This window comes from Emys orbicularis, chromosome 5, assembly GCF_028017835.1.
Source record: "Emys orbicularis isolate rEmyOrb1 chromosome 5, rEmyOrb1.hap1, whole genome shotgun sequence".
Classification (NCBI taxonomy): Eukaryota; Metazoa; Chordata; order Testudines; family Emydidae; genus Emys; species Emys orbicularis.
In genome coordinates, this window is record NC_088687.1 from 11188372 (window position 1) to 11209550 (window position 21179).

Consider the following 21179-nt stretch of genomic DNA (forward strand, 5'->3'; position numbering starts at 1 on the left):
GAACTTATCTAATTCTTTTTTTTAACTCAATAACATTTGTGGCCTTCACAACTTCCCCTGGCAATGAGTTCCACAGATTGATTGTTCATTGTGTGAAGTAGTACTTCCTTTTGTTTGTTTTAAACCTGCTGCCCATTAATTTAATCAGGAGACCCCTGGTTCTTGTGTTATGAGAAGGAGTAAATAACACTTCCTTATTTACTTTCTCCACACCAGTCATGATTTTCTAGATCTCTATCATATCCCCCCTTAGTCATCTCTTTTCCAAGCTGAACAGTCCCAGTCTTACTAATCTCTCCTCAGAAGGAAGCTGTTCCATACCCCTAATCATTTTTGTTCCCCTTCTCTGTACTTTTTCCAATTCTAATATATCTTTTTTGAGATGGGGTGACCAGAACTGCATTCAGTACTCAAGGTGTGGGTGTACCATGGATTTATATAGTGGCATTGTGATATTTACTGTCTTATCTACTCCTTTCCTAATGGTTCCTCACATTCTGTTCGCTTTTTTGACTGCCGCTGCACGTGGAGCAGATGTTTTCCGAGAACTATCTGTGATGACTCCAAGAGCTCTCTCTCGAGTGGTACCAGCTAATTTAGGGCAGAGGAGTCCAGGGCTGTATGTACAACATGAAGATGGGCAATAGCCTGTTGTCCCTGCTCAGAACGTGTTTTCAGTTCAGAGCATTCACCCATCTTTCCCTGCCCCTCCTCATCTTTTGTGCTCACCATCCTTCTGGCCAGCAGCTGGATCCAGCTCCAGTTGGCTCCTGCTGGCCAAAGGGGCAGAAACAGGAGATGGGAAAAGCACGCTGAGTTTCCATAGCTGATAGAACACAATGGCTTCACCGGGTAATTGTAAGGAAAGTCAGAGACAAAATACGCAGCTTAAAAAGGGGGTCTACGAACAGTTTGTTCTATCGGTCACTAAACCGATCGTAATACCTAGTGCTTTACAGACAGTAGCTAATCCTCAGAACACTCCGGAGGGATGGCAATATGTAGCATTATCCCCATTTCACAGACAGGGAAACAAAGGCTAAAAAGTTGATGACGCAGTGATGTCATGGGACCTGGGTACATACACACTTCTCCTCGGACATGCTTAAAACCCCGTTTTGTCTTGCAAAAGAGGCAGGGCTTTAGCTATATTGAACCCGGATCCTCAGACAGGATTGATTTTGTAGTGAAGACAGGATCAGAGCGACCTGTTTAAAGACCACAGAGGGACTTGAGGCCAGTTTTTCAAAGGTACTTATGTCCTGAAGATATAGACAGGTGCCACTATCTGGCCAACCAGGATTAATCTCAAGGAGTTCCTGCCCCCAGAAATACATCTCTCTCCCATAAGCCCTAGAACTATTTTCACTGTTCCTTCTCCCACCACTTGTTTCACGTCTGCCTTGCACGTACTAGTGAAGCACTGAAATGGTGGCCAGAAAAGCCGGCGAAAGGCTCTGGTATTGGCACGATGACGAATCTAAGCAGCTAGCAGTACAAAGGCAGCTCAAGTCAATGGCCCAGCCTCACGACAATACTCGTGACAAAAAGAAAAATGAGGACTCTAAAGAGAAAATAAACGGCAATGGAGGACTAGGAATGATTGGCAAAGAGATGAACAAAAGACCCAACATAAAATGAAAAGGGAGAGCATTATGTAGGTTCCTGGCCCACCACCCCGGTCAAAGTTCACATAAATCTACACTCAACTTATTTTTTTAAATTTTAAACTTTCCCATTGTGACAGCATGAATAACTACAGAAAAATAGGTTTATCGTAGCAACATCCATTAGCTCCGCAACAATTACAGGCCTCTCAGCGTTTCCATTGTAAGCCCTTTTATGTAGGGATTTATTTAGACTTCAGCCTCGTGAATTTGCTCTGGGTTGGAACTTAGTACAGGAGGTTTCAAACCCTGGAGCAAATCTCTCTCTCTTGTAAAATGGGTGCAAACCTGGACACGACGACATCAGTTTACAGTGAGGGCAAAAATAACGAAGTAGGACTTAGAGGACTGAGATTCTCTCGTGCTCCTGGCAAAATACTTTCAAACTCAAATTCTGCAGGGCATTAACTCTAGTGACCGAGTACTGTGGGGAAGAGCTATTTAAAAATCAATTGTTTTCTTTCACTTTTCTAAGTAAAAAGGGTCTGACGTGCCTGCCCATTTATGCTGTTAAAGGATGGTTTCAAGGAAACTAGCCCATGGATATATTACAAATTAACACACGACCCTATAGAGCTTTAGCATCAAAGATCTATAAAGGAAGGACAGGGCTTTCAGTTTTCTATTCAATCAGTTTGCTACTGTAGGTGTACGTATGCCTTTTGCTATTCCTTTGTTATGTATTCTGTATAGCAGGGGTGGGCAAACTATGGGCCACAGGCCGGATCCGGCCCGCCAGCCGTTATAATCCGGCCCTCGAGCTCCCCTTGGGAACGGGGTCTGGAACTTGCCCAACTCCAGTGCTCCAGCCTGGGAGCAGGGTCAGGGGCCACGCTGCACAGCTCCCGGAAGCAGCAGCATGTCCCCCTCTCCAGCTCCTATGTGTAGGGGCAGCCAGGGGGCTCTGCTCTGCACGCTGCCCCCGCCCCAAGTGCCGCCCCCACAGCTCCCATTGGTTGGGAACCACGGCCAATGGAAGCTGCAGGGGCGGCGTCTGCGGATGGGGCAGCATGCAGCAGAGTCGCCTGGCTGCGCCTCCGCGTAGGAGCCGGAGAAGGGACATGCCGCTGCTTTCGGGAGCCACTTGAGGTAAGCACTGCCTAGAGCCTGCATCCCTGAGCCACCTCCACCCTGATCCCCCTCCCGCCCTCTGAACCCCTCAGTCCCAGCCTGGATCACCCTCCTACCCCCAAACTCCTTATCCCCAGCCCCACCCCAGAGCCTGAACTCCCAGCCGGAGCCCTCCCCCACACCACACACCCCGTGCCCCAGCCCAGAGCCCCCTCCTGCACCCTGAACTCCTCATTTCTGGCCCCGCCCCAGAGCCCTCACCCCCTCCCACACCCCAACCCCCAATTTTGTGAGCATTCATGGTGCGCCATACAATTTCCATACCCAGATGTGGCCTCGGGCCAAAAAGTTTGCCCACCCCTGCTGTATAGTTTAATAACTGTTATAAATAGCATACAGAAAAATGATATGGGCATTTCTTTTTTTATTGCAAGCACCTGCCTATCTGCTCAGGAACTAGACAACAACTTTTCCTACATGGAACTGCAAACCCAGGCACATTTTGCACAGACAACCAAGATTAGGCTCCGATCCGGTCACCTTTACTCCCACTGGAAGGGGTTATAGGACTGCTTACTGGAGTGAATGGAGGCAGCAAAATCAAGCCTCAATTTGGAGAATGTGTTAGGGTTTCTCCTGTGTCAATCAGGCCAGTTGTGCATAGACAGATCACAGCAGGGCCATCCCTAGCTATTTTGGTGCCCTACGCAGCCCCCCCACGAGGGGGGGGGGCTGGGTGGGGCCCCAGGCCTCCGTGGGGGAGGAGCTGGGGGGGCTGGTCCCAGGCCTCCACGGGGGGCTGTGTGGGGGCCCCCCTCCCAGGCCCCCACGGGATGGGGGGGGGCTGGCCCCAGGCCTCTGTGGGGGACGGGAGGGAGGGGGGCTGGCCACTTTGTGCGGGAAGTGGAGTGACCCAGCCCCAGCCTGCTCTGCTCTGCTCCCCGGCTTGGGGGGAAGGGGGAACTGCCCCCCAGCACTCGCCGGCGGCGCGGCTGGGAGCCAGGGGAGCAGAGCAGGCTGGGGGCGGGTCGCTCCACTTACCGGTGAGTGCAGGCCCGACCTTCTGGAGTCCTCAGGGGAGTGGGGGCCCTGGGGAAGAGCCGGAGCAGGGGCTGGAGCAGGTGGTACCCCAAATTTCCTGGTGCCCTACGCAGCTGCATACTTTGCGTATGGGTAACGACGGCCCTGGATCACAGAACTGTGTGTACGCCTGGTACGTTTCAGAGACACGGTGAGCAGGACATGAAAGATCGAGATGAGATCCTGTCTCTGGATTAGCACGGTGTGCCTGAACAAAAGCATAAGCCAAGGCAGGGAGCATATTCTGGCGTGATTTCCCAGCAGTCAGTGTGACCCCAGATGAGTGTGTGCACACAAGTGCTCGCACATGTGCGCTATAATCAATGCCAAGAGCTCTGCGCAAAGTTTTGGCTCTGACTGCTCGGCAGACACTTGGCTCCGCTAAACCTTTCAAACTGTCTGGCTTGTCCAGGTCTAATTTTAACTGCAGGTCTGTAGCCTCTTTCCTGTTTGAAACCCTGTGCAATACCACAATAGGCATGGGAAGGAACCAGCCAGCGGCTAAGCCTCCCTTCCTGTCTATCCGTCATATCCTAAGAATGAAAACGAAAGGACGCTGGGAAATTGCTGATACACACGTTGCTCTAGTGCACAGCATGGCTACCTCTGTCTGCTCTGGCCCAATCACAGCACCGTACTGTCTGCCAGGAGCACAGAATAAATGCACATTCGAGATGGGGACACAAGCACAGGCCTGTTATTCATAGATTCATAGATTCTAGGACTGGAAGGGACCTCGAGAGGTCATCGAGTCCAGTCCCCTGCTCGCATGGCAGGACCAAATACTGTCTAGACCATCCCTGATAGACATTTATCTAACCTACTCTTAAATATCTCCAGAGACGGAGATTCCACAACCTCCCTAGGCAATTTATTCCAGTGTTTAACCACCCTGACAGTTAGGAACTTTTTCCTAATGTCCAACCTAGACCTCCCTTGCTGCAGTTTAAGCCCATTGCTTCTTGTTCTATCCTTAGAGGCTAAGGTGAACAAGTTTTCTCCCTCCTCCTTATGACACCCTTTTAGATACCTGAAAACTGCTATCATGTCCCCTCTCAGTCTTCTCTTTTCCAAACTAAACAAACCCAATTCTTTCAGCCTTCCTTCATAGGTCATGTTCTCAAGACCTTTAATCATTCTTGTTGCTCTTCTCTGGACCCTTTCCAATTTCTCCACATCTTTCTTGAAATGCGGTGCCCAGAACTGGACGCAATACTCCAGCTGAGGCCTAACCAGAGCAGAGTAGAGCGGAAGAATGACTTCTCGTGTCTTGCTCACAACACACCTGTTAATACATCCCAGAATCACGTTTGCTTTTTTTGCAACAGCATCACACTGTTGACTCATATTTAGCTTGTGGTCCACTATAACCCCTAGATCCCTTTCTGCCATACTCCTTCCTAGACAGTCTCTTCCCATTCTGTATGTGTGAAACTGATTTTTTCTTCCTAAGTGGAGCACTTTGCATTTGTCTTTGTTAAATTTCATCCTGTTTAACTCAGACCATTTCTCCAATTTGTCCAGATCATTTTGAATTATGACCCTGTCCTCCAAAGCAGTTGCAATCCCTCCCAGTTTGGTATCATCCGCAAACTTAATAAGCGTCCTTTCTATGCCAATATCTAAGTCGTTAATGAAGATATTGAACAGAGCCGGTCCCAAAACAGACCCCTGCGGAACCCCACTCGTTATGCCTTTCCAGCAGGATTGGGAACCATTAATAACAACTCTCTGAGTACGGTTATCCAGCCAGTTATGCACCCACCTTATAGTAGCCCCATCTAAATTGTATTTGCCTAGTTTATCGATAAGAATATCATGCGAGACCGTATCAAATGCCTTACTAAAGTCTAGGTATACCACATCCACAGCTTCTCCCTTATCCACAAGACTCGTTATCCTATCGAAGAAAGCTATCAGATTGGTTTGACATGATTTGTTCTTTACAAATCCATGCTGGCTGTTCCCTATCACCTTACCACCTTCCAAGTGTTTGCAGATGATTTCCTTAATTACTTGCTCCATTATCTTCCCTGGCACAGAAGTTAAACTAACTGGTCTGTAGTTTCCTGGGTTGTTTTTATTTCCCTTTTTATAGATGGGCATTATATTTGCCCTTTTCCAGTCTTCTGGAATCTCTCCCGTCTCCCATGATTTTCCAAAGATAATAGCTAGAGGCTCAGATACCTCCTCTATTAGCTCCTTGAGTATTCTAGGATGCATTTCATCAGGCCCTGGTGACTTGCAGGCATCTAACTTTTCTAAGTGATTTTTAACTTGTTCTTTTTTTATTTTATCTGCTAAACCTACCCCCTTCCCATTAGCATTCATTACGTTAGGCATTCCTTCAGACTTCTCGGTGAAGACCGAAACAAAGAAGTCATTAAGCATCTCTGCCATTTCCAAGTTTCCTGTTACTGTTTCTCCCTCTTCACTAAGCAGTGGGCCTACCCTGTCTTTGGTCTTCCTCTTGCTTCTAATGTATTGATAAAAGTCTTCTTGTTTCCCTTTATTCCCGTAGCTAGTTTGAGCTCATTTTGTGCCTTTGCCTTTCTAATCTTGCCCCTGCATTCCTGTGTTGTTTGCCTATATTCATCCTTTGTAATCTGTCCTAGTTTCCATTTTTTATATGACTCCTTTTTATTTTTTAGATCATGCAAGATCTCGTGGTTAAGCCAAGGTGGTCTTTTGCCACATTTTCTATCCTTCCTAACCAGCGGAATAGCTTGCTTTTGGGCCCTTAATAGTGTCCCTTTGAAAAACTGCCAACTCTCCTCAGTTGTTTTTCCCCTCAGTCTTGATTCCCATGGGACCTTACCTATCAGCTCTCTGAGCTTACCAAAATCTGCTTTCCTGAAATCCATGGTCTCTATTTTGCTGTTCTCCCTTCTACCCTTCCTTAGAATTGCAAACTCTATGATTTCATGATCACTTTCACCCACTTATGTAAAACAAAGAGTTGTTTCCTTCTTTTACAACAACTCCCCCCATGCTAAGCACACACTGGGACTAAGAATCAAGTCAAACAACAGAAAGGTCTAAATTCTTCTTAGTAAATCAGCCCAGGGTGACCCCACTCTGTGCTATGCAATGAAAGGGGCTATTCCAATTCGCTGGACAGACTTTCCTTTAGGGGGAAAGGTACAAATGAACCTGGACTTATGCACGGTACAGTCAAACCTGCACGTTTCCACTGTAAGCATTGATCTAGGGGTAGTATGACTAGCATTCAGTCTATAACTATATTCTGCCTACTTAAAATCCTCCGGTTAAATTAGGTGATGAATGTTTGATTTGTTTGGAATGTTAAGTGCAAATGTATCTTTGCCCTTTTCAACTAAAACGTCCTCGGAGGTGTTTTCAGTCTGGGTAACTCTAGTGTGACACTCTTTTTTGGTCTGAGCATTATTTTCCCTTTTAAAAATAATGGTAGCAGAACAGTGTGTCGCTGGAGTTAAGGGCTCTATGGTTACGCTGTAACCCTGTCAGGTCAAATTTTAAGGCTGCTCGAGTGATCTTACACGTGTCGCGAGCTGGGGATTACTTTATATACTTCCCGAGAGTCTGAGCCACTGGAAAGACTCCCAATTGGCTGCTACGAGCTTTGGACCAGGCCTTACATTATGTTACCTTAACCGTGCCTTGAACGCTGCAGGGCTGTGAGCATCAAAGAAGCCTAAGGGAGTTAGACACCTCGTGTTCCTTTGAAAATCCCGGCCTAGGAGACCAGTAGAAGGACTGTTACCCAGAGCTCAGCAAGCTTGCAGGCTTGCGACAGGCAGAGGCCCTCAGGATCTGGGCTCCCTTTCTGAAGGCCTTAGGGACTGTGCAGCAGGGGCCAAATATCAAGATTATACAAGGAGAAAATTCAGTCCCCCTCCCCCACCACTTGAGTGCTTTGGGATGGGTGGGCCGCATCAGGCCGCATCTGTCTCGGATTAAGAAAGCCGAACTTTCTAGTCTAAAATCTGTCTCTCAAACAGGCACACTAGGATATGTGAAAAGAGACCGGCCAGTTTTTATGTTACGTGCGTAAACTTTTTATTTAGATGGTAAGTAAAGATCCCTCTATCAATTCCTGTGGTTCATAAGGTCTTAATACAGATGGTGCTGAGATAACATACGGACTCAAAGGTGTCTCGGACAGACGCTGTCAGCCAGAAAGGAAACAGCCTGTCTTTTATGGGACTTTTAATCAGCTTGTGTATGTTGGAGGCAGACAGGCCTAGCACAGAGTGAAAACTGATCCTCATCACTATGCAATAAACAGCGGTGGCTCCGGGCACCAGTGTTCCAAGTGCGTGCCTGGGGCGGCAAGCCGCGGGGGGCGCCCTGCCGGTCCCTCTGAGGGCGGCAGTCAAGCAGTCTTCGGCCACGTGCCCGCGGGAGGCCTGCCGGTCCCGCGGCTTCGGCGGCGGGTACACCGAAACCGCGGGACCGGCAGACCTCCCGCAGGCAGGCCGCCGAAGGCAGCCTGCCTGCCGTGCTTGGGGCGGCAAAAAAGCTAGAGCCGCCCCTGGCAATAAAGAGAAAATATCCTGCTAATTGAAGACCAAACTACTGCTACTATTTCATTTCAAGTCCCTACCAACGAATGTGTGACTGGCCTTTGTTACAACCACATGAAGCATGATTTCTCTGATATGAACTTAGCAAGGGAGATAATGTTGATGATGTATGAAGGGATTACTTAAACACTACACCCATTTGTGTAGTGTCACCCTGGTTAACTTTGACACCGACAAAGCCAACAATTCATAAAACGGGGGGAGGGATAGCTCAGTGGTTTGAGCATTGGCCTGCTAAACCCAGGGCTGTGAGTTCAATCCTTGAGGGGGCCACTTAGGGATCTGGGATAAAATCAGTACTTGGTCCTGCTAGTGAAGGCAGGGGGCTGGACTCGATGACCTTTCAAGGTCCCTTCCAGTTCTAGGAGATAGGATATCTCCATTAATTTTTATTTTATTTTATGACACCGTAGTCTGAGGGCAATTTACTAAGGTTTTACCATCTATTCTAACGTCCAGTCTTCGCTTACATCCAGAAATAGCCTCAGCATTCTAAACAGACAGCATGCTCTGGAGGACAGGCATGGAGAGGAGAATTCAGGAACTCCTGCATTCCAACCTAGCTCTGCTACTGACTTCCTCTGTGGCTGTGGATTGCCTCAGTTTCCCCACATATAAAATAGGTATATTATCACCTACCTCACAAGGGTGCTACGGTTGTAAAGAACTTGCAAGTGCGAAGTATTATTCGTGAACAGCAATGGAACTCTCTGAGGAACACTCCGTTATGCTATAGCTGTCCAGAAACGAATACAGCAACGAACCCTCCCGGAATTGCCTATTGGAAGGATTACTGTCTGGAAGTTAAAGCTATTGGCTTATACAGCTCTGCTTCACATGCTGTCAAGGCCTGGAATAATTTCCCAGAAATGGACTTCAATGGACCAGTGCCCAATTTAGTCCACAGTGTCCAGGGGGTATATTCCTGTTCACTACCACGTAAGTGATCAGAGAGACAGCAAAAAAGCCAACGCCAATAAAGTAAACGTACCTTCACTGCATAGGTGCTGGAAGGGTCCTTTGAACAGGTGGCACAGTAATAGATGGCATCTCCAGAAACACAGCAGGGCGTGTTGCATGCCAGCTTAAAGAGAGACCAGTTGTTCTCATTGAAATGCAGTTCATTTTTCTGATCACGCATAAAACAGTCTTCGCATTTTGCAACGAGGCGGCGCAAGGATTCGGCATAAAGCCCCCCTAATTTGGCGTACACCCCCTCCTTGCTGTCAAGATTGCTGAGCAGATTGTGGAGCTGAAGGGTGGAGACTGAGGAAACCTGGCTGGACACACTGAGCTGAGAGGATGAAAATGGCGGCAGGTTTCTGTTCTGGACGCAGGCGCTACTGCTCTTGTTTGAAGTCGGACCCCAATGGCTGTTTCCTTTGCAGGCGTTTTCCAGAGATTCCGAGGAGGAGAACGTGTGGTGGTTGCTTCCCACGTGAGAGGAGTAGCCGAACGGGGATTCCCTTCGGACACAGACGTTGCTTTCGGAGTGACTGATGTTCAGTCTGGGGCTGGTGGAATTCGCTGTTCTACCCAGAGAGGCTTGGCCCCAGCAAAAGCCATCAGGTGATGAAACCGTTCGGCTTACTGTTTTCTTCTGTGGCAGAGGAGGTGGCTGTAGCAGTGTGCCCTGAGACCTGTCCTGACTGGAGCCTGCAGGGAAAGGAACGGAAGAAAAGATTGGCTTTTCGGTGCAAAAGAGCGAGTGGCTCTGGTCAGATGATTGTCCCAGAAGACACAATAACAATAACTGGCTTTATGAACCAGTGCCCCCAGCTTGTCCCTTATTAGCATGGATGCTCCTGCTGTAAAACACAAGATGAGTTAGGCACCGTTACAAATCAATCAATGGGAGTTAGGGGGTCTTAGTATATAATTTACCACCCAAACGCAGAGTAATGAAACCAAAACGCTAGACGTTATGAGACGCATCACACGTCCTCAATCCACGCCATTATAAGCCTCCTCCAGTTCCTAGGAGTTGTCTTGTGTCCCTCATTTGGAACGCAGTAGGTCGAAAGCGCCTCTGTGTTTGCTGCAGGAGATCTGCTGTACAGTAAGTAGCCAGAGCGGAGGCTCAGTGCATGAGCAGCTCCAAATAGGGAGGTTCCTAAGAGAACAGGAAAGGTGGCTGTACAGGGAGCTTTGTACCAGAGCCAACAGCCATCGCCAGGAGGCGCAGGCTACCCTCGTGGAGTGATAATCAGTTCAGCGTGGCGCACGTGGACTCAGACTGTTCCTATGAGTGGCAGTGGCAGGGCTGGCCTGACCGAGGCCTGATGTGGCCAGCTCTTCACAGCATGTCACCAGGGTTACAAGCTTCGGCCTGAGCCTCTACTCTGGTTGGTACAGGCAGCCCCCTGCTCCCATACCCAGTACCACTCACTTCAACGGAGCTCTGAACAGACATGGGCGGCTTTCCGCACACAGCAGGGCTGTGGACTACATACGCACCCCGATGCATGCCTGGGGCAAGTAGGAGAGGAGAGGTGGGTCCACGGCTCTCACCCATCTTGCATGGTCCATGGAGCCAGCTCTGTTGTGGGCAGCTCTGGGACTGATTACGCCTTCCTTGTAGGAGGGAATAACTGACTGGGCAGCTGGGAAACACGCACGGGCCATGTGGCTTACAGAGAGCCAAAAGGAAACACACCATCCCCGTCTCCCCACAGCCTTCCCGAAGGCAATATACTGCTGTAACCACATACCCGGTTCCTCCCGCCAATCCGCAAATGCATGCGGTCACCTCCACCGGCACCAGGCAAGGAGAAATTCCCCATGGCGTTCTGTCCCCAACCAGCATAATCAGGGCTGGTCAGCATAATCAGGGCTGGTCAGCCTAGAGCAGAGCTGGCTTGTGCCAGCATCAGGGGCTCACATGCCTCTCAGCTATGAACAAATATGAGGCAAAGTTTGGCCCACTGTTGTCAAAAGACCTTGATAGCGCACATGGTATTGTAATGGAGAGTACAGAGGTGTAGCGGAGATAATGTAGCATGTGTTTCTCTATGTAATGTGAGATACTGCGCCACAGGGAGCCGACTTTTACAGCAGTATTTGTGTTTTACAGTGGGACAGTGTATTGTACCCACCAGCAATATACTGTTCATATAGAAACATTTAATATACGACAGTCCAGGAGCCACAGCTCAAAACTGCAGTTTGAAACGTGAAATCTCAATTGCTGGAGCAAAATGCCCTCCCGAGTACCTAGACTGGCTACCCCTTTTCAAATCTAGCCTTCTAATTGAACTGAAAAGAAATTTGCATCTGTCTTTGTTGCAAGCCGGCTAGTTAAATCATAATTACATCCCTTGTGGAGACCGTTTCTCAGATTTCTTGAAAGTCAGGTTAAAACAGCCCCAACAATACGTAAGCATCATTTGCATGGGTCACTATATATTGTCATTAAAACCCCAGAGGAAAATACAGGGCTGCAGAGTACAGCAGGCTCAGTTGATGTATTTTTCCCCTTATCTGCATCCCCCCACCCCCTGCAAGAAATGGGAACCAAAGATTGCTGTCAGGAAGGGGTTAATAATTTAATTGATCTGAAACAGTATTTTCTCTCTGCGTTTGTGTTACAGGCATCTGTTCCCCTATGACGTCCCAAAGAGAGTCCCAGCTCATACCCCATGTCTTTGCATGGAGAAAGCCTTCCATGTGCAGCTCTCCTTCCCTGTGCAGCTCTCCTTCCCTTTGCCTGCAAAGGGGGCTCTGCTGCGTATGCAGCAGCATTTCTTGCCCCTTAGTCCGGGGTCTAAGCTGGGGGAAGGGGGTGGAGACAGGACGGGTTGGAGGAGGAGTGGGCCGGGAAGTTACTCAGAGGATAATGCAGCCTGAAGCTTTATCATCTTTCCCATAGGGCACTTCACCCCACCACAGGGAGGCCCTGGTAGCATGGCACCACCTGAGCTGCACTGCTACGGACCCTGGGGTGGGCAGGGAGCCCGGTGCAGATACAGAACCTCCAAGCCTGGCTTCCCACAGGACCCGAGGGCCTTTCTACGGGAGGTGTTCATAGACGCTGGGACCATGCGGGATGGAGGTAGTGATTATCTCTGCCTGAGTCCCATGGACTTTGTTGTGGTGGGCATAGGTGCTCTGGGAACTCTCCTTGGGGCACGAATGGTAAATCTACACTGTGGAAAAAAAACCCAAACCACACACCACACCCTGCAGCAGTGAGACTCAAAGCCCAGGCTACACTCCTACATTTATCCCCATAGCAGGAGCCCCACGAGCCTGAGTTAGCTGACCCACCTCTGAGACTCACTGCCGTGGGGTTTTGTTTTGCAGTGTAGACGTACCGTAAGGGGTTTCTTAACCCGCTGTGGTTACGATGACTCGGGAGGTTTTTAAAACCTCAAGAAGTCCTACAAGATAGCTGGCTTTGAAACCCAGATGTGAACAATACGATTACACCCAAATCCAATGCACGTTGCCAATTAGTTAATTATTGCAAATCATGCATAATGGGATACCTACGGTGTAAGTGATTTTATCAGATTTAGTCAATGGTGTTTGAAAGGAAGAGGCTGATGTTCGACGGTAGTTTGAAGAAACACTGTGGCACTTTCCCCTGTGCTAGCTGCCAAGACAGTAGTAAAGCTGGTCGCTGGGAAATAGCTAACCTGTGAAGTCACTTGTGAGGAGTTCAGAATGAAATACTGAAGGATACTTGTTCAGCAACCACCATTCAAACAAAGCCGGTTTAGTTTTTACGCGACAGTGGCTCAGTAATTAAACAGGCTAGGCAAGGCAGAAGAAAGGAGAGCCTCACCCGTGTTACCCACAGTTCTGCACTGTGGATTAAGCATTGTCAGAGTAGCGCGAAAGAGATGACACACTGAACTCCACGGCTTGCCCCATGCAGGACAAGGTTCAAGTTTGGAGGGGGGGCCACATGATTCAGCCGACTCCACCCTGCTGCAAAGTCCTCCACTGACTCAGTCCGCACAGTCTCAAACCTATTTGCTTTAAGAATGGAGTTCTGTTCACATGCCGCCGCTGAACCATGTGCGCGCGCCAGATTGTGGATCTTGGCACGCGGCTCATTTCAGTCAGCTGTACTTGATGAATGTTTTCCCATCTCATTAAAACTGGCCAGGAGTAAGGCTGCTCGTTTGTCATGGGGAAAAAAGGGAAAAGTGTTTTATCATAGCAAAAAAATGTACGAGTAATAATGATCGTTTAGAAAAGATGAAAAATTATGGCACAGGATATTTGAATATTAAAATGTCGTGGGGAATTAGGAGAATAAATATCTGTACTGACAATATAAATATTTTGAAATAATTTAATACTAGGTTAAAAACTTCCTAAACCGCATAGCCCTCTACAATGTGTGTACACAGAGGCAGCTCTGTGAAACCTCATGGCAGAGTTTTGCTCACTGTGAGCTGGGCAGCAGTAAAACCTGTTTCCTCTTGGAACCTGGTTCCCGGGTTCCAATGCTGACATTAACAGATCATTTGCAGATTATCAAAGTGAAACACTGGGCACCTATTCATCACTGGCCTTTTCTATAAACAGCAATTCATGCAACTGGTGACACAGGAGACTGGTAATGAGATAGAGCACCTTTCACCTGTAACAGAGTAGCAGCCGTGTTAGTCTGTATCCGCAAAAAGAACAGGAGTACTTGTGGCACCTTAGAGACCACAAGTACTCCTGTTCTTTTCACCTGTAAGTTGCTGATTCAAGTGCAGCTAGTGACAGAGCGGTTACCTTTGATAGCCTTTTGGTGGCCTGTATGAAGTAAATTTAGCAGTCCCAGTTGTCTACTTTGCAGGTGCATCCCCCACCATAAGTGCTCACGGGTACTGGAACGATCATTGCAGGCCTGGAGATGGTACTGCTAGGTCCCAGGGAAGGCACATTGGGGGGGCACTGTGAACATTCATTCACAAGGCTGTAAATCCAGCAGCTTTCTGGACTCTCCGGAGGGAGTACAAATAGGCCAACACTTTTCCGGAGGAAAATCCATTTCCGTATTGATGATTTTAAAACGGCTAACCAACATGAGGCATGTTGACCTACACTCTCACATGTGTATGGGAAGCCAAACTTCAGAAAGAGAAGGCTTCCCGTTCACTTCCTTTGTGAAATGCAGGAACAGGTTTCCCTACCAGGGAGCGTTTGTGTCACCAGCCCCCCACATCACTTCTATAGGGACTAAACTCTGGCCTGTGTTATACAGGATGTCAGACCAGATGATCACAACAGGCCTGTCTGGCCTTGGAATCTATGCTGCCCTCCAGCTAATCTTGGCTACTAGATGGCTACTAGATGGTCTCATGGGTGCTGCTGCGGCCAAATGTAGTTTAGATTATTATCGTGGGTTATTAGTTATGTGGCAGTATTTCCTAGAAGCCCTGACCAGTGCTAGGTTCTGGACAAAGACGTCCCAGAGAGCTTACAATGTCAGTAGGGTAGAACAGGCCTGAGGCTGCTCTAAACTGAGCCAGGGGCTGGCTGGGAACCCAAATAGCCCAATAATCCGGGGAGCCAGAACCTGCTTAATGCTACCTTTGCCTCACCCTGTTGGGGCCTGTGGTGGACAAAGCTTGGCCGCACCCAGGAATCTGGCCCTAGGTTTCTTGCCCTTCTGATTGCAAAGAAATCCTTCAAATAGAGTAAACCAATGCAGTTAGGTCTGCCTGAGTCTGCAGACAGCCCGAAATCAGAGTTCTGAGAGGTGTGACCTGCCTCATTCACCATAAAGGGAGCTGTTCACTTTGAAAGCTAATGATGCAAATTTCAATGTCCACATGGTTTCCTATTTCACTGTAAAGTATTTTAACATCCAAATAACACACTGTGTCCACAACCACAAACTGCCTCTTAGACCTATCCCACGTGCCATAAAGGTCCATCTGGGCACTGCCTAACCACCCAAATCTCCAGCGTTCCCTTGACTACTTCCTTAACAGTCTTTAGTGCAAAATTCAACCACACACTGAAAATTCAACATGCAGAGGGAGTGTAAAATAAATCAAATTTAATACAGTAACTCCTCACTTAAAGTCGTCCCCGTTAACGTTGTTTCATTGTTACGTTGCTGATCAATTAGGGAACATGCTCGTTTAAAGTTGCGCAATGCTCCCTTATAATGTCGTTTGGCAGCCGCCTGCTTTGTCCACTGCTTGCAGGAAGAGCAGCCTGTTGCAGATAGCTGGTGGGGGCTTGGAACCAGGGTGGACCGGCAGCCCCCTATCAGCTCCCTGCTCCCCTAAGTTCCCTGTGCAGCAGCCGCCCAACAGGCTATCCATTGCTGGCAGTTCAGCCGTCCCTCCCCACCACTGCCATGTGCTGCTCCTGCCCTCTGCCTTGGAGCTGCTCCCCGAGGCTCCTGCTTGCTGTGCTGGGGGGAGGGAAGGAAGAGGGGGGCTAATGTCAGGGTGGTCCCTCTCCCCCCTGCTCCTCACTTACCCCATTCCCATAGAGCGGGGCGTGGAGGGGAAACCACAACAGGGCTCAGGACGGAGGGAGCTTGCTGGCAACAGGAGCTGTCTCAACTTGCTGATCTACTTAAAAAGGCAATGTACTCAGAGTGGGATCAGCGTAAAGGGGAAATGCGCATCTCTCTCTCTCACACAGGGTGTGTGTCTCTGTCTGCCCTGCTGTCTCCCTTCCCTCCATTCCTGCTGCCTTGTAGAGTGCGAGGCTACAATGTGTTAACCCTTGAGGGCTCAGCTGTTCTAGTTCATCATTTAGCAGTAAGGCATTCCCTGGGAAATATCCCACCCTCTGACTCCTCCACCTCAACCAAGCTTCACAATCATCATCGCTGTGTACAGTATTAAATTGTTTAAAACTTATACTGTGTGTGTGTATAGATAGATGGATAGATAGTCTTTTGTCTGGTGAAAAAAATTTCCCTGGAACCTAACCCCCCATTTACATTAATTCTTATGGGGAAATTGGATTCGCTTAACATCGTTTCGCTTAAAGTCGCATTTTTCAGGAACAGAACTACAACGTTGAGCGAGGAATTCCTGTATCCGGTAAATGGCACAGAGTATACTACACTGACTGGATTGTACACTTCAAAATGTTCTTTAATAAATACCTCATTCTTTTAATTTATCTGAAGCTGGGGCAGAGCCTCCGATTGATTGCACCGGACCACTGCAGAATGCATGGCTCTTGCCACTGAATTTTTGGTCAAGCGTGCCTGGAAATCAACTGGATGTTGATTATTCCTGCTCTGGCCAATGAGCCCTGCTCCTCATTTATATTAGCAAAAAAAAAAAAAAAAAAATCAAACATTTATTTTAAATTTCTTAAGAAAATTAAGATTCCTTGTGTCACTGGAGCGAACAAGGAAACCTCTTCCCCCTTCTGTTCACATCTGACAACTATAGGTCGGGGAAGCACAAGTCTGACATGCAAGACGATTTTTTTTCTTTTACAATTTCCTGGCACACTCTCCCTCTTAAATCCTGAGCTAGGACTGGAAAAATGTCATTTCCAGACAACTAGGTCTGAATTTTATTGCTATGAAATTGTTGCTTCTGGAGAGGCAGAACTTCCATTATATGAAGATGGCGATTTGGAAAGGAAATAGTTGCTGGACTGTGTAATGTGTCAGTACATGTCTAAGTTAAATATACTTAGGGAAAAAATGACTTGGTAGAATATCTACTTTTCAAAGAAAATCCAAACTAATGAAAGAGGGCATTTCCCCCCCCCCTCAAGAAATACTTGTGCGCTCCATGTCATGCTAACCCCTTTCCCTCTCCGTACATTTGGTCTCCTTTAGTAGAGCTACAGGAGGTACTCTGTTACCCCGGCAACCCACTGAGGAAATCACATGTCAAAGATTAACGACCCTCTGTACCTTTGGGAGGAGGTGTGGGATTGGCTGGTCTCGAATCTAAGAAAAACAGCAGCAAGAATGATTTTGGCATTGGTCAAACAGATTATAAAAACTGGTGCCGCTCTGACTCTGCCCAAGTTGTCTAGAGAGAATCAGTAAGAGAGTTAGGAGAATTGGACAGCGCAGAGGCTGGTAACGGGACACATCATCTTTCACCTGAGATCACCAGCTGCAAACCCAGCACTAGTCTGCTGTGCCAGAGCGTCATGGCTGCCTGGCGGGCCGGGACTGTGAAGACAGCAGGTGGCCTTCCTCCCAGACCATCGCAAGCAGCTTGGTCACCCTTGCCAGCAGGCTCAGCAGAGAGGGCACAGGCCAGATCCTGCTCGCACTGACATCAAGGGAAGCATTGCCACGGACTACAGTAGAAGCAGCATTGGGTCCCACATAGGTATGGAAGCTGAACTCTCTAAAGCTGGTTCCTCCAGGTCAGGGCTGAGCTATACAGACAGACAGCAGTGTAGGGGAAGCTTGTGCTGCCGATGTCGTACTTGTTCTATGGTCTAGACACTGCACGAACAAGGGATTTCAGCTTTCGAGCTGTGGAGAGCCCCCTCCATGAGCCCCCCCCACACCCACACCGGAGCAAGGTTTAATTACCTCCATCACTGGCAGTCCTTGTGTCAGAGTTGAGGCTGTCTGTGGAGCCAGCCACGAAGCTGACGTGGATCCCTCGGAAAGGTGGGCCGAGGCTCTCTGCGGAGCCATTGCTAACCTTCTCCAGCTCAGAGCTACTCTTGTTCATTTTCAAAGCGTGCCTAGAAAGTTAAACAACAAACGGAATCATTGCTTGTCTGGGGAAGACGCATCGCTGCACTGTTCGCAGACAAACATCAGCCCGGTTTGGTCTGACCTCTTGTTCCTGCAGTAAAACCGGGGAGGCAGGGTTGTCCTGTTCATTACTGTAGAAGCCATACTTGGGCACCTACACACGCACATTCCACATGTATTAGCTCCCCAATATAGAACGGACACGCTTCCCCTGCGGTGGGGATCTCTCTTTGGGGAGGATCTCTCCAGCATGACCACACTGCCGGGGAGGAGGTCAGAGCTGGCCTGCAGGCACAAGGCCCATGTGCGGAAGGCCCTGGACCCAGTGAGTACACCTGGCTAACATGGGCCCTTGTGCACATTGGAAAAAAACTAATTTTGTTATTGCCCTGGTGTGACGGAATGCAACCCCTGTATTCACACCCTACACACTATTGTAATAAACTTTGTGCAAAATAGGTCTTGTGAGCTATCATTTGAAAACTAGCAACATTCTATGTAAAGTTATGAATTCCCCCTGAATGGTTGTTGGTAGCACATGTTCAAATCCATGCAGCCCTGATTAGGCGGAACTGGTCAAGAAGGTCTTAAACAAAGGAATGTGTGTTTACCTCCATTTACATATATGTAATAAACAAGGTCCTTGAGCCAGCAAGGGGGAAACAAGGCAAATCTACATTTTAGCAAACAGCAGCATGAAACCTCTTTCACCACCAAACTCCTTGACTCCAACCTCACAGCGGGAATGAACTTTATCTAGGGGTAACCCTCAGGAAAAAGCATTTCAAAGGGTGACTGGACTATAAAAGTGAGGGGCAAAACCACCCCAAGTTCTCTCTCCCGATCCATCTCTCCCCTTTTCACCTAAGAAAACAAACGAAACAGCTGTTGGACATTGGGAGGGGATCTTGACCTCAAACTTTGTCAGCAATGTTACTGGGAATTTGCAAGAATTCCACCTTGAACCAAGTCTAGTTTAAGATTAGAAAGTGTCTTCTCTTGATTTCTCTTGTAACCATTTCTGATTGTAATGCCTTATACTTGTACTCACTTAAAACCTGTCTCCTTGTAGTTAAATAAACTTGTTTTATTCTTTAATTAAAATGAACCTAGTGTCGTGAATTATTTGGGTAATTCCATTTAAGGTAGCAGGCTGTCCTATACTGATCCCCGCAGAGGGGCAAGGGACCCAATATATCTGGATTATCCAGGAGGGGGCTGGACAGTGCAGAATACACGATTTGGGCAGAAAATCCAGGACTGGGAATGTGTCGGGGTCTCCCTGTAAGCAGTCACCAAAGGCTGCTGGAAGCCAGTGTGTGGTTGGTGACAACACCTCACTGCTCTGGATTGCACCCCGGAATGTCATGCTTTGCACAGCAAAATGGAAAGATTTACAGGCTCAGACCTGAGCCCACGGGTAGCTGCACACACATCAAGGCATAGGGGAGTTTGTTTAAAAAAATAAAATAAAAATGAGTTGTATCAAAACCCACTCGCTGTCAGTAAAATCTCTATCCCAGTCCTGGAAGCTGGTGTCAAAAAGCCTTTCAGTGTCAACACTCTGACATGGCAAACCTTTCATTGTCAACATAGCGCTACAGGGAAAGCTTCCAGCTTCCCAGCTCTGGCCCAAGAAACGCACTGTGCCAGCAGGTCAGTGCAAGGAGTCAACACAGACATGAGCCAACTCCAACACACACTGTGGTCCAGCACACAGAAACCAACGCACCGGACAACTAACACCACCCTCGCTCTAGTCTGCTTTTCCTTCCACCAGCTAAAACCAAGTCTGGGCTCCACGACCACATTGCATCACAGCTGACTAAGCCCTGGCAGTGTCTCTAAGGTCAGTGTCAGTCCACACTCAGAGTTCAAGTACTGGATGGACAGAGCAGATGGCACGAGTCTGGACCTTAAACCTGGCACTTGCCTTTCACAATGTTTTTGATGTGCAAGTCAAGAAATAATAATATCTAGTGCTTTTAATCAGGAGATCTCAAAGCACTTTACAAAGGAGGTGACTATCGTTAACCCCATTCTACAAATGGGGAAACAGACACTGAGCTAAAACACTGTCTGTTACTGATTCCATATTTCCATAACTGCGACTGGCTCTTGGGTCTGGCACTGAAAGCAGCCATGGTACTGATACTACTTAGCAGGAAGTGGAGTCTTCTCACCTGTTTTGAGACAAAGGAAATACTGCACAGAAAATGAAAGCATGAAAAAGATGAAGACTTAAAAAAAGTATTTTAAAGCAAGTTCCATTATTTTCTAGACACATTTTTATCTAGAAACATAAAAGCGCTGTTTACAGTATACCAAAGTTATAGTTTAGATGAATAATTTGTAGTAAGGCACAAACTATTATCTATTAACTTTTGTTTAAGATAAGCAACACCCATGCCTTTTCTACATTTTTTCCCCTGGCAAATAATAGAACAGACTTGAAAGTTGCTCATTTTACAATGGTGCAAATGCATCCGGCTCTGTTACAGTTCATACTTTCTGACTGTATCCACACAGACTGGTGAAGGTTAGATTATTTGTAAGTAATTGTCAAATGAAGTTAAAATGTAATTGTTTGATAAAATTCAATAGAATATTTCTTAAAATCAAAATTGGATAACAAGTCATTTACAAAAGGAGAACTGATTTCCATGGTGCCTGCTGTCTGACTAGTTAAAACCCCCTAAATAGTCTACCTTTCCTACTCAGAAAGCCGAATAGCTATTAAGAAACCCACAAAAGACAGATGTTTTCCTACCACCCTGAAACAGCCTAGTTCCATAGAATTTCTCTTCTGCATTGTACCAATGAGGCACTCTGAGGGAATGCAGGGACTGTTTTTTATATGGTTACTTTTTCTTTAGAAAAACTCTGAGCACAAGAAATGCTGTAAGCTGTCTAATTTTTTCATGCTTTTTAGAGAAGGAGAGGGAGAGAGGGAATGCTTACTACAGTCTTCTTCTAGCTATGCTGACCGGAAAATTAAAGAAAAGGACAGGAAGAAACCGTTGTCAGACTTCTCCTTTTGTAGGAGCATGCTTGATCTAAAAATATTAATGGGAAGTTAAGAGCTGAGTTCACCCTGGGCATAATTCCTCTGAAGACAACGACTATATGTCCAGG

At 47.6% G+C, this 21179-nt stretch overlaps 1 protein-coding gene across 1 annotated transcript in view; it reads right to left on the reverse strand.

Moving 5' to 3' along the window:
* Positions 1 to 21179, reverse strand: part of PRAG1 (PEAK1 related, kinase-activating pseudokinase 1) — a 43397-nt gene that overhangs the window by 1417 nt on the left and 20801 nt on the right. Inside the window, exons 4-5 of the mRNA XM_065405626.1 lie at positions 17874 to 18031; positions 9378 to 10042 (exon numbers count right to left, since the gene is read on the reverse strand). Of these exons, the coding sequence (XP_065261698.1) occupies positions 9378 to 10042; positions 17874 to 18031 (823 nt within the window). The remainder of the gene's footprint in view (positions 1 to 9377; positions 10043 to 17873; positions 18032 to 21179) is intronic.